A 12,399-nucleotide genomic window follows, 5' to 3' on the forward strand; every position below is an offset into this window, starting at 1 on the left:
TTCACTTTTTTTTTTTCGTTTCAACATTATTATGATATATATTGTGTATATTATCTAGTGAAAGTAATCAAAATACTAGCTTATTAATCAACTCTTACATATCAATATTTTTCCGACAAATAACTCTCGGACCAAATTTGAGCCCTAATTAGTTTCCCCTTTCCAAAAATTAGAAAGTTTTGTGACAATAATAAAAAACATGTAAATGTTTATCTCATACATTAATCATTACTATATAATTGTCGATAATCTTGTTTACTTAGAAAAATTTCAAAACAAGAGAAGTCTATATATATATATTCAATTAACAAATTTATACCAAATTGAGGTGCTTCATCCATTCGTAAACAAACTAAATTTAATAAGTTCTTTATGTTTAATTCCCAAGGCTATATACAAATTACACACATGTATTAGATCCAAACGTATACTCAGCCTCAATTTGAAAGATCCTTATAATAGTATAATATCCTATAGCTTTACGAGTTATACCAAATTGTATAAACAACATAGTTATAGTATTACCAATTCTTTTAAATTATCGTTATTGTGAATGTGAGTATACATAGATTTAATTGACATAAATGATAAATTGTGGATCCAGAAGTCAAATTTTTAATACTATGATCACCTTACATGTTAAATTTAAAAAAGGTTTTACTTCCAACCAGCTAAAATATTATGAAATATTTGATATGGGAGATCATAAAATGGATATTTATTTTGTAATAGAAGAACAAAAAAGTGTATAGAGAGTCTAAGGACTCTAAGTTTATAACAAAAATCTTGGATTACACCATAAAGATGTTTTTATGAACACTCAACCGGCCGTAAATTTCACAAAATACACAAAAAAATATAGTCTATGTGAGACTGACGACTTCAGAAATACCAAAATGCTTTAGATCAAAAGTAGAAGGGAACGCAGCCATTGACCTCTAAACACCACCTTTGTGTCTATATACAAAGGTTGCAGTTTTTTAGATTGAACAAAATATCGATATAGTTTTCCTTTCTTTGTAGTGGTGGGAGGGAGGCTGGAAATTATAAAAGTCGTCAGTATGTAGGCAGTGTTGTATTATTGTTAGCTGTCTGATGATGACAATGGAGCGTTTAGGCCCGTGTATATATCTACAACATCTACCCTATGGAAGCCCTGGAAGATCGAGAAACTATCAAGTCATCGTCCAATAATCATAAATACTATATATAGAATGCATAATTAAAGTGAGAGCTTTGAAGTAGCCAAGTACACTTATAGCTAAGCTGGCAGCTGTTGTGGAGATGTTAAGTAGTCCAGTTTGCCACAGACTTGGGTGCAGAGATATTGAACAGTTGAAGTTTGTTAAATGAAAAAGAGATATTTGATACATATATAGGTGTATACATTCAATTAAGTAAAATCGATAATATCATATTAATTTAACAATAATATATTATATATTATACTGTGAATGTTTTGTAATTTTATGCATACTAATATGTTATCAATTAGCTTGTAGAGAGACTCATATCCCAATATACAAAATGGATGAATGTGACACCAAAGTTATTTTTCCTCACTATATATACTGAGACGATCGACTTGATCACCACTGTCTTTGAATTGGCAAGGAATAGAGCACTGGGCCGGATCAAGTCTCATTGGGGTTTAACAAATGAAGGATATACCCTACTCTTTGGTCTACACAAATGAAACATTTTGATGCGCATGTAGTTGTAATCTCAGTGGTTAAAAGATAATTTCAACCCCCTAGATCAGAAATTTTCAAGAATCAATTTTTAGACAGCATGTTCATGCAAGTTAATTACATATACTCAAAATGGAGATTATTGAGCTATACACCAACCCTCATTATTATTCTTCAATAATAATATCAGTATGTATCTGCATATATTTATCATTTAATTAATGTTACAAGGAAGTAAAACTTTTTCTAATAAAAATTGAAAGAAAGTTGATGCATCAGTAGAGGAATCTGAATGAAAACAAAAGCTTAGCAACAAAAAGTATAAGAAAGCTAGCAAAGATTAATTTTCCTTTCATTATATTTGGTTGATTAACAATATATTTGCACATGTACTGTTTGCTCATCTCTGTCAACACCAAAAGGCCAAAGTGAAATTAAAAATATATATACATATCGGATGCATCCACTGCTTTTTCTAGTAAAAACCAACTGCTCAAGAAACATCCCAAACAAAACAATATACCTCAACTCCAACAATGTACTTCATACCCATAAACGTGAAAAAAAAACCCTATTCATTCTCTTTCTAATAGGGACCACATTATTCAAGAATAATCGCGATTCCATCAACGTTTTCTTAGGTATGTAACACGACACCGGTAGTCTAAGTTCAAAATAGACAATATCATAAAGGTTAAAAGTGAAGATGATACATACTTCGTATGGACAAATATCAATTTATTTAGCTAAACTTTGGGATTGCGTATTTCAATTTAAACCCTTGATTATGTTTTATTTGGAAAAACATTGCGTGAGATTTGTGATTTTAGTTAAACCTCTAAACTTCTATGTCAAATCTACACGTGTAAGAGTAGATGCATTATATCGATAATTTTTAAATATAATAATAATTTAAATTGATATAATCGAAAGTTTGGAAATAGGCGGACATAAATTAAAATTTTCCTATTTTTAGTGCAAAATACTCTTGGACTCTACTGTATTGTCCAGAATAGATTCTATATGAACACACACACCCCATTTCTCTATCACAAACCCTTTTTGTACATTTTACTTATATTTGTGTACAATGATTTTAAGGATGTTTGATTGGTATTTGCAACCACATGTGAATCTCTAATGTTATAATCCCTTGCTCAACTGATACTACTTTGAAAATTAATTAAACAATTTTATTATCATATGGAACCCCAAAAGGCATATAATTATATTTCCAAGTTTGGATTAATTGACTAAGGAGAAACAATGGGATATTTGGAGAAAGAAATTTAGATAAGAGAGGTCAGAAGCTAAATGGGTTGTTCAGTTGTTGTACTATTTCTTCATTTGGTAATCATTGAAAGAAGTAACACCAAAACCACTTCATAAGAATCCATCTTTATCTTGTTAAAATTATAATTACTTTCTCTCTCTCTCTCTCTCTCTCTCTGCATCCACATATCTCAAAACCATTATTAATTCCCTATAAAAAACAGAGAAATACATATCCAAAGTTTGTGAATCATATTTATTTCATCATTGTTTTAACTTGTTCAAGTAAATCTATATATATTTATAATTTTTTTTGAATATTTCTGCAAATTTTCCTCTGCTGTGAATGGAGTTTAATAGAAGCAGAGTAGTCATTGAGAACAAAACCAACCCTAAACCCATCTTGATCTTGATCTTGATCTTCATCTCCTTCTTCTTCTTCTTGTTTTTAATGGTATTCATATTGTCATCATTCTGTAGCAGCATCATGAGTTCATATAATGGGGATTCAGGTGAGATATCATGATCATAAAGAGAGTTAAATTTTAGCTGGAAAGCTTGATGTACATATATATGTATTTCTTTCTGTGATATCCTGATGGATGTGTGCTGATGTTATGTTCTTCAGATAACACTAGGAGCTGCTCATTTGGTAAATCTGTCCAGGTAATTAATTAAATTTATTTTGACTTTGTTCATGTGTATATGGGGTGATAGTTATTTATTCAGTGTAGATAACTATTGGTAGTTAGAAAATGGGTTAAGTACAGAGTAGATAGCTAGTCAGCTGGATTCATACATTATATACAGTCATATATAATCTATCACATCTCTTCTAAACAAACACATCCATCCATCAATTCCATCATAATCTATCATAAGCTGGCACTGAGATACTGACCCATTATTTGGATGCATCACATAGGTACCTTCACTCTCTCTTTTTAAAATCTAATCTAAGCATTCAATCACAACGTGATCAATTTTGTTTTCTTAACATTTTTCTCTTCAAGATTTAAAAGGGTTATTGCATGAAGAATTTGTGGTGAGAAATGTACCAAGCACATTATCTCTCTTCCAAAATATCTAGATTGGACTATACTTAATAATCTATTTACACACATAAAAAATAGTGAGTTATATTTTTTAAACTTTGAAAGATGTCTCCCTCACTCTATATATTATAGGTTTTTCTTTGCTATATCACCAAAGATTCGAACACTAGCACATACATATATAATTGACTTGGGTGCATTAATGCATACAAGAGTGAGTTTGTTAAGGCCGAAGTTGGTTAAGTTTTGTAGTGGTTTAATATTGACATTTTCAGTACTCCATAATCGCAAATTGTGAAGATGATCATCATCAAGATCAGTTCATGAGATTGCCGAGAAGAGGACTGGGTGGGCCGGGATCATCGCCGCCACGTTGCGCCTCAAAGTGCGGCAAGTGCACGCCCTGCACTGCGGTCCATGTGCCGGTGCCGCCGGGAACTCCGGTGACGGCCGAGTACTACCCGGAAGCATGGAGATGCAAATGTGGGAACAAGCTTTACATGCCGTGATCAACAACCATGAATTTACCGATGGGTACTACTGCCGCTACTGGTGGTGTATGTAATTAAGTTGGGTATGGTATGTGCAAATTACCGCTAACTATTTTCATCTCTGTTTTGTAAAAATAATATATAGATTTATAGCTAATTCTATATATATGTGTGTGTGTTTGTAATTATATTAATATGTAAAAGAGCTATGTGTGTGTTTAATTAACTATGGTGATTATTATATATATTATGTGTCAATTTTTAGATCATGATTAATATAACTACAAACACATATCATATATAGAATCACACAAGCTTTTAAATTCGTCATTCCACTATCCACTTTGATATCAAAAGTTTTATTTGTTTTTTTTACATTTAATTTACAAATTTAGCAATAATTTATTGAAATTTGTAAATATAGGAAACAAATAAATAAAAATCAATTGATATAATTTATTGAATATGATTTATATTTGACTATAAGTCACACAATTGCTATACCAAATTTACTCATCAAGTGTGACTGTGCATTTATAATTTATTTATAGACTTGATTTGAACCATAATTAGTTTTTTATGGTACACTTGAATTGAATTATAATTCAAATTTTAATAATGTTGTACATAAAATTGTATTTTAAAATAGTGTCCATATAGTAATGATATATTTGAACGAATGCATTTTTTAAAAAAGTGTAGATGTGCTAATAATAAATCAATGTTATTCTTGAAATGAATTTTAAATTATAATGAGACACTAATAATACACCGACGTAGTATTTGAAATTTTATTTTAAGATATATGATTGTTGATATGTGATGGTTGATGTTATACCTTGAAATTAATTTTGATTGATGCAATAATAATGCCATATTTTACATAAAATTTGAATATATACTAGTGCTAACAAAATAATTGGTACCTACCCTAACAATTTGCTTGAAATTGTGTTTTAAATTAGTGTTGATATATTATTAGTGATACACTTGAGTGGCATGTTTAATGAGTATTGATGTTCATATATTAATGATACTCATAATTTTAATAAATTTTGGAAACAATGTTAATAAATTGTATGATACACCAATTGAGTTGGGTTGGGTGAGGTGAAAAAAGCAACCAAGCCTTGGTTTGATATGATATGGCATGGCATTGGCATTGGCATGGAATTTTCTAACTATTTAATATTTCCCTTCACTTCCACTCCATTTGGAGATTAAGAACCTAAAGGAAGGAAGAAAGGCCCCATAGAAAATGTGTCCGCTGAGATTGATTCTCATATTTCTCTCAGCGACTCTTGCAGGCTTCGTCCTTATCCGTAACCTCAAATCTCCCTCTCAAGATTTCCACGCCGATGACCATACTTTCGATTCCAATTCCTCTTCATCCCCCAACTCCAACAAGGTCCTTCTTTCTCTCTCTTCTAATACAATTCTTTTTTAATTTCTTCCATTTCTATATCAAATCTTTCTTTCATTAATTGGTGTGTACGTACGTGCTGTATATATATATATGTTTGAACAGATCTCATCGGGGTTCTGGACGGTGGTAGATATGGCTTCCGGTCGCTACTTATGGAGGCATTTGTTTTCGTCGTCGTCGTCGGAGAAGGCTTCCGATTGATGGATATGATGAATTGTGTTTGGGAGAGGGGTTAGGGGTTAGGGGTTAAGGGTTTTGTTTGGATTAATTGTATCTTCTCCTTGTATATCTTCATTGTTCCGATCCCTTTAATTTCCACCCCTCTTCTTCCCTTCCTATCCAATTACTATATGTATTCAAACTGTTCACAAATGCTTGATCGCTATTGCTTACGATTCCAATTGGGATTTTCTTAAGAAACAGATCAAACTGAGGGTTTTGAAGATACAATAGACACGATGAATGAATCAATCAATCCAATTATTGAATTCCTGCAAGTGCCGAGATCAGGCTTCGTAATTAAATTAAATTAAATTAAAGTTAAATTTAATTTGGGTTTAGGGTAACCTAAAGTTGAGAAAAGTCTTCTGATGTTGCGGTGAAATCGAGACTTGTGTATGCGTTTGCTATTATTATTATTATTTAATTGAAAAACAACTGAAGAAGTGAAGTTTATTTATTATGCCATTCTGACGTGTCCATATGCCCTAAGTCCAATTTTTATAATTTAAATTATTATTTCATTGGGAATACAAAAAAAATAAAAAAATCTCTTGTGTTGAATTAGGGCAAAACGGTAAATTCACGAACCCAACTCAATTTTGCTGTAATGAAGTGATTTCAAAATCCAAAAATACCATATTTTTTACCAACGGCCGAATTGTATTTTTGAGTAAAATTTTCATCTTCTACGGAGGCAGAGAGAGAGAGAGAGAGATGCGGAAGAGGAAAGAGAAACCGGAAATCTGTAAAACCACGGATGAGGAGAAGGAAGACGATGAAGAAGAAGAGAGAGGAAACGAAGTGAATGGCTTCTTTTCATGCTATCTCTTGGCCTCTGCTTGCCCTCGTTTCAAAGGCCATACCTATATCGGGTTTGAAACTTTCCCACTCCATTTTTAGCTCCTTGCTTCCCTACATCGGACCTTCTATTTGCTTTCTAAATTCCCAATTTTCGAATTTCTTTACCATCTTTGATTCGGTTCTTTTGTAAAGATTGAGTGAGGGAAAACATAAAGAAATGTTGGTGAGTCGATCTGATCTGCTGGGTATTGATTTGTTGACTGTTTATATGAAATTTTAGATTCACAGTGAACCCGAAGCGCAGAATCAGACAACACAATGGTGAGATTAGATGCGGTGCTTGGCGTACTAAGAGGAAGAGACCTTGGGAGATGGTCTTGTGCATTTATGGCTTCCCTACTAATGTTTCTGCTCTTCAGGTTACATTTCCTGACTTTCAGCTCTAAACTAGTTTGATTCTGCGTTTTTTCTACTTGATTCTCTTTTACTAGCTGAATGAATGACACTTCGATGATTATGCAAATGTTGAGATGTTAGATTAAAAGAAGAAAAAAAGCAGATTCTCTTTCAGAACTCATTTTTTTTATCATAAGAAATAGTGGCTTGCATATTAGGGATTTTATGGCTTAAAGAATATACCAAAATTTGTTGCTGCTTTAATTTTCTTCTTTAGCCGTTTACTTTCTTGTAAGTTTCCATCAGTTCTAGAATTTGATTTTCTAAACTGTGGGTACAGTTTGAATGGGCGTGGCAGCATCCTAATGAGTCACTGGCTGTAAGAAGTGCTGCTGCAACTTTCAAGTCTCTCTCTGGAGTTGCTAACAAAGTTAAACTTGCATACACAATGCTCACACTTCCTGCTTGGCGTGGGTATGACATTTGAAAAAATTTATACAATCTTGTCGAATTTGTCTGTTAAATATGCGAGAAGCGTGAAGAGAAACCTAAAAATAATGAAAATATCCATCAACATGTATTGAAAGGTTTGACATTGATATTAAATATTATTGAACATCTCCAATATCTTCTATAAATGCTTGTAAACATCAAATCTTCAAATCGATGTGGACATGAGTATTTTAATCCTTGGATAATCCTCCATATCAGCAAGAAAAGGGAAAGATTTATAGTATCTCAATAAAGACAACAATCTTATAACTGTCTTGTTTTTGGGGCAAAACCAAAGTTTGAGAGTGAAAAGGGCGATATCTTATTACTGTGATTTATGAAGGAGCAACAAACTGATGTAATTTCAATCAATTTTGTCTGGCAATCTCTTTATTCACTTATTTCTCCTTATCCTTGCAGTTTAAATATAACTGTAAACTACTTCTCTACAAAGTTCATGAAGAATGCGGCTGGTTGCCCAAGTTTGCCAGAGCATATGAAGGTCCAAGTTTCCCCCATCAATGAGCTTCCATGCTATTCCGAAGGAGATCAAGATATGCTTGAAAATGAAGGTGACTGGGAGTATAATCGAGAACGTGAAGAAATTTGTGGTTTTCGAGTGTATGGATCAATGAAAGAAGTTTCAAATGAAGTTCCTCAAAAGTTAATGGATTATCAGACAGGTACAGATGGAAGACCTCCTCACGTGTTGCGTGGATGTGATAAGGAGCTTGAGACCAATGAACAAGTGCCACCTTCTTCATGTACTCCGTCTTATATTGATGTGGGTATGTCTTATGACTTGTGTGCATGTGATGAAGGACTCGAGAATGATGAAAGAGAGGCAGCTTCGTGTGGTCAGTCTTGCATTGTAGCAGGTACATCTAGAACTGAAATTGTCATTGATGACGAAGAGGAAAACCAATTAGAAGGGAGTAGTATGAACTTGCAGGAGCAACCAGGTAGGGAGAATTTAACATCAGGAATAGCTTCTGAAATCAGTAAAGTTTCAAGGTGGAACAATGGCTGGGTTCCAACTGTTGAGTATGAGGTTATCGATGTGTCTACCCCGTCTCCAGACTGCCGAACAAGTTCGCATAGATTCAAGAGAAGAGTTACTTCCGGTAAGTCTGAGATGATTGACTTGACTAAATCTCCTACATTTATTCAATTGTAGAAGGATGGATGGATTTGGATTATTGTGCATATAGGAGATATGGAATGAGTTTTCATGAGAAGTTTCATTTTTGCAATGAAGAGGTAGTATTACTATAACAGATAGCATCTTCTCAACCCTTTTCAGAGATAACGTGGGCTCAACTATGGTTGACTAGACCAAATAAGAGGGGAACATGTTGTCAAGTTATATACAATAATTATAATAACAGCCTCTCTTGCAAAGGCATCATTTTAAAGGGGAATCTAAGTCTGAAAAATAACATTGAATCGGTTGTGGTATCAATTAATTTGTTTCAAACGACCGGGATCAATGTTCAACTATGCAACTACACCTTGGTTACATATCCATCTATACTACTATATATGGATGGAGTGTAGATGAGAGAATGTTTTTTACTTTTTTCTCTTTGCTCGATTCACATTCCTTCCTTGTATGTACCTTTCCTGTTTTGACAAGGAATGACAATGGAAGAGAGATTATGAGTTTATAGAGGCATATGAACAGAAATTCAAGCAAGGAGAAAATGAAGGTGAATCATCTAAGTGATAATTGTATCGTTCTTAAAATTTAGAAAGAAAAAAAAAATCTATCACCACCGCTCATATTGATAAACTTGAAAAATTGCGATTCATAATTTATAGTTTTTCTTTTCTCATAAGGTTCTTCATTAAACTTCATGTCCAATATTTATTTATTTTAAAATCCATGAGATTTATATCCGTTCAGTCATTTTTATTTTTTATTTTTTTAAAATTGTCTTATTGTAATAATTTGTCTTTGTTATACGAACAAATTTTAATATTGTTTTATAGTTAATGGCAAAAGGAATGCGTATCGCTTGATGATTTCAACCCAGGGTAAAACCATATTTCAACAGATGTTTATACCATTGCAATGCTTCAGTCCCACATGTAATTTATGCAATCTTTATGATATTAAATATTCTCGAATAGAATTCATTCACAACGAAACAACTATGTCTTTTAAGTCCTCAAAACTTGATAATTAATACGTTCTTCTATCGTAAAAGTATGTAAGGTTTATTCTCACTTCCTTTCAATTATTATATTAAAAACTATGCCTTTTTAGATGAGATTGATGACTCCAAAAAAGTATAATTTGTACGGTAGATAGAATTTACCAATTGAGAAGGGAAATGCAGATTTTCATCCATTGGAGAAATGGGTTGGTGAGATTTAATTTGATTCAAAAAAATCTATGGAGTAGAGAGAGAGAGAGAGATTGTGTTGGTGAAGAATTGTGTATGGTAACAAACATAGAAGTCCCAATAAGATAGGAAAAGAGGAAGACCACAGAAACAAAGATAGGTTTATTGAGTGATTGATGGTAGAAATTAATTAAGTTATTGAGTGATGGATGGCTTTTGTCTTTACCATTTTTGTTTCCCCAAAAGGAGGCAGTAATGGCAGACATAATATCTCATTTGGTTTGAATGAATAATATTGCAGAAACAAACCCAATATCAACACCCATTAGATCAGCACATAATAAGAGGTACATTTGGCTCAACCTGTTCTGTTTTCTTAATTTGTTTTTTCTGTATGTTCCTCTCTCAAAACTCAAAGGGGGTGTATATGTTAATTTGAATTCCCTGTTTATAAAATCATACTTAAGTTGGATCTTAATTAAGGGTTAATAGTTAGATCCTAGATTAGCGATGATAAAGTTAATTGTAATATGCTTGTCCTCTTCATTTATGCCTTCGTTTTGGGGTCAACACTCAAAGCACACACATACACATGGACATCATCAATTCATTCATATGCATATGTGTGTCAGTTGTCTTTCATATTATCATTGACCAACTGTATTAATTTATCATGAGATTTGAGGTGTAATAAATATGAAGAAGAAGAAAAAAAAAAGAAAGACTTGCAGTAAGTAAAATATTTAAAAGAGATTATGATATTTTACTGGTTTCCTATACTTTTGGTTCTAGTTCATTTACTCGTAAAATAGTTATCTTTATTTTTCAAATCAATTTGTGATCAATGGATCAAAAATATGAAGCAAAGTTGAAATAGTATTTAAAAGTATTATTTGATTTGAACGGTTTGACCCATTCTGAGTATTAATTAAAAGAAAACATGTATGTATATATATAGGGGATAGATATTGGAAGTGAAATAGGGAGAGAGGAAAGATGAACATGGGGGGAAGAAATTCAGGTGAATTGGGAAGTGGAAAATCAGGGAAGATGAGGCTAAAGAAGCTAAGAAAAAGGGAGGACATGTCGACAATAATGGTAGAAGAAGAAGATTACCACACAGGATTATCAGCCTCAGTTCCATTCCAATGGGAGTCAGAACCAGGAACTCCAAAGGCTAATTTGAATGATAGGAATAGTAGATCTCTTCTTTCTCCTCTCACTCCCCCACCTTCCTATTTCTCCAATCATCTTATCATCAACTCATCCCCTATGATCCATCTTTCTTCTAAGCCTTCTTTTAATAAGCCAAGTTTCCTCAACACTGTCTTCAGAAAGCTTTCTGTGAAGCCCAGTACTCTCCAGCCTCCCTCCCCTGCTTCTTCCTCCTCCTCAAGCTCTACCATGGAAAGACGGAGATATGCAAGTCCTAGAAGATTGTCGTTTGACTCGAGAGTGGACGACGACGACGACGACGAAAATGAAGACGGCAACTTAGAATCACCTGTTTCTACTTTGTTCTTTGGACGTCGAAGTGATAAAGGATGCTACCCAAAATTGGTCAAGGTATTCACTAGATATTCTAAATGAAATTAAACAGACGAAGTACTTCATATGATATATTGAGAAGAGAGCTATATATATATATATATACTACATGCGTTTTGTTTTGCTTTTTGTTTTTTTCTTGAGTTTACCCGTTGATATAAGAGGGGATAGAAGAGAAGCATCAGTACTTGGGATCTTCATCATACTGTTCATATTCTCCTTTCATAAACAAAAATGTATTCCATCATATATGATTGCACATATTTCAATTCCATATATCACTGTTCTTGGCTCTTATGACCTTTTAATTTATATCCCAAATTAATTAACCCAGCAAAACAAAACAAATTTTGGATGAGGTAGTTACAGTTATATATATGTATTATATAATATAATGAAGAGAGTAATTAATTATATGAACAATGAATAATAAAACATGATGGAAGGCGTGGGAGAGAGAGTTGAAGGATTGGTATGAAGGCCAATTCAAAGTGTTGACAAATAGTATATAATCTAATATAATTAAGTTATAACCAACATATATAATTTGTAACCCCATTTCAAATTATTATATAAATATTATAAGGTCGGTGACAATAAATATATACATATATGCAAACTTATAAAATTAAAGATCTAATTACTTAATTAATTGCC

General features: G+C 32.7%; 3 protein-coding genes across 3 annotated transcripts; all 3 read left to right on the forward strand.

Annotated features, from left to right (window-relative positions):
- The first annotated feature begins 3,061 nt into the window (after nt 1-3,061).
- LOC105436094 (EPIDERMAL PATTERNING FACTOR-like protein 6) lies at nt 3,062-4,839 on the forward strand. Its single transcript, XM_011660528.2, has 3 exons — nt 3,062-3,475; nt 3,592-3,629; nt 4,294-4,839. The coding sequence occupies exons 1-3, from the start codon at nt 3,310-3,312 to the stop codon at nt 4,525-4,527; spliced, it is 438 nt and encodes a 145-aa protein (XP_011658830.1). The 5' UTR covers nt 3,062-3,309; the 3' UTR covers nt 4,528-4,839.
- Nucleotides 4,840-5,276: 437 nt separating this feature from the next.
- Nucleotides 5,277-9,621, forward strand: LOC101204996 (structure-specific endonuclease subunit SLX1 homolog). The gene is made up of 5 exons (XM_004153221.3): nt 5,277-5,917; nt 6,038-7,029; nt 7,239-7,377; nt 7,695-7,828; nt 8,267-9,621. The coding sequence occupies exons 2-5, from the start codon at nt 6,872-6,874 to the stop codon at nt 9,021-9,023; spliced, it is 1,188 nt and encodes a 395-aa protein (XP_004153269.1). The 5' UTR covers nt 5,277-5,917; nt 6,038-6,871; the 3' UTR covers nt 9,024-9,621.
- A 525-nt stretch (nt 9,622-10,146) lies between these two features.
- Nucleotides 10,147-12,037, forward strand: LOC101203250. Its single transcript, XM_004145184.3, has 2 exons — nt 10,147-10,541; nt 11,153-12,037. Exon 2 carries the CDS (start codon nt 11,191-11,193, stop codon nt 11,782-11,784), a length of 594 nt encoding a protein of 197 aa, XP_004145232.1. The 5' UTR covers nt 10,147-10,541; nt 11,153-11,190; the 3' UTR covers nt 11,785-12,037.
- Nucleotides 12,038-12,399: the final 362 nt, after the last annotated feature.

This window comes from Cucumis sativus, chromosome 1 (genome assembly GCF_000004075.3).
Source record: "Cucumis sativus cultivar 9930 chromosome 1, Cucumber_9930_V3, whole genome shotgun sequence".
NCBI lineage: Eukaryota > Viridiplantae > Streptophyta > Magnoliopsida > Cucurbitales > Cucurbitaceae > Cucumis > Cucumis sativus.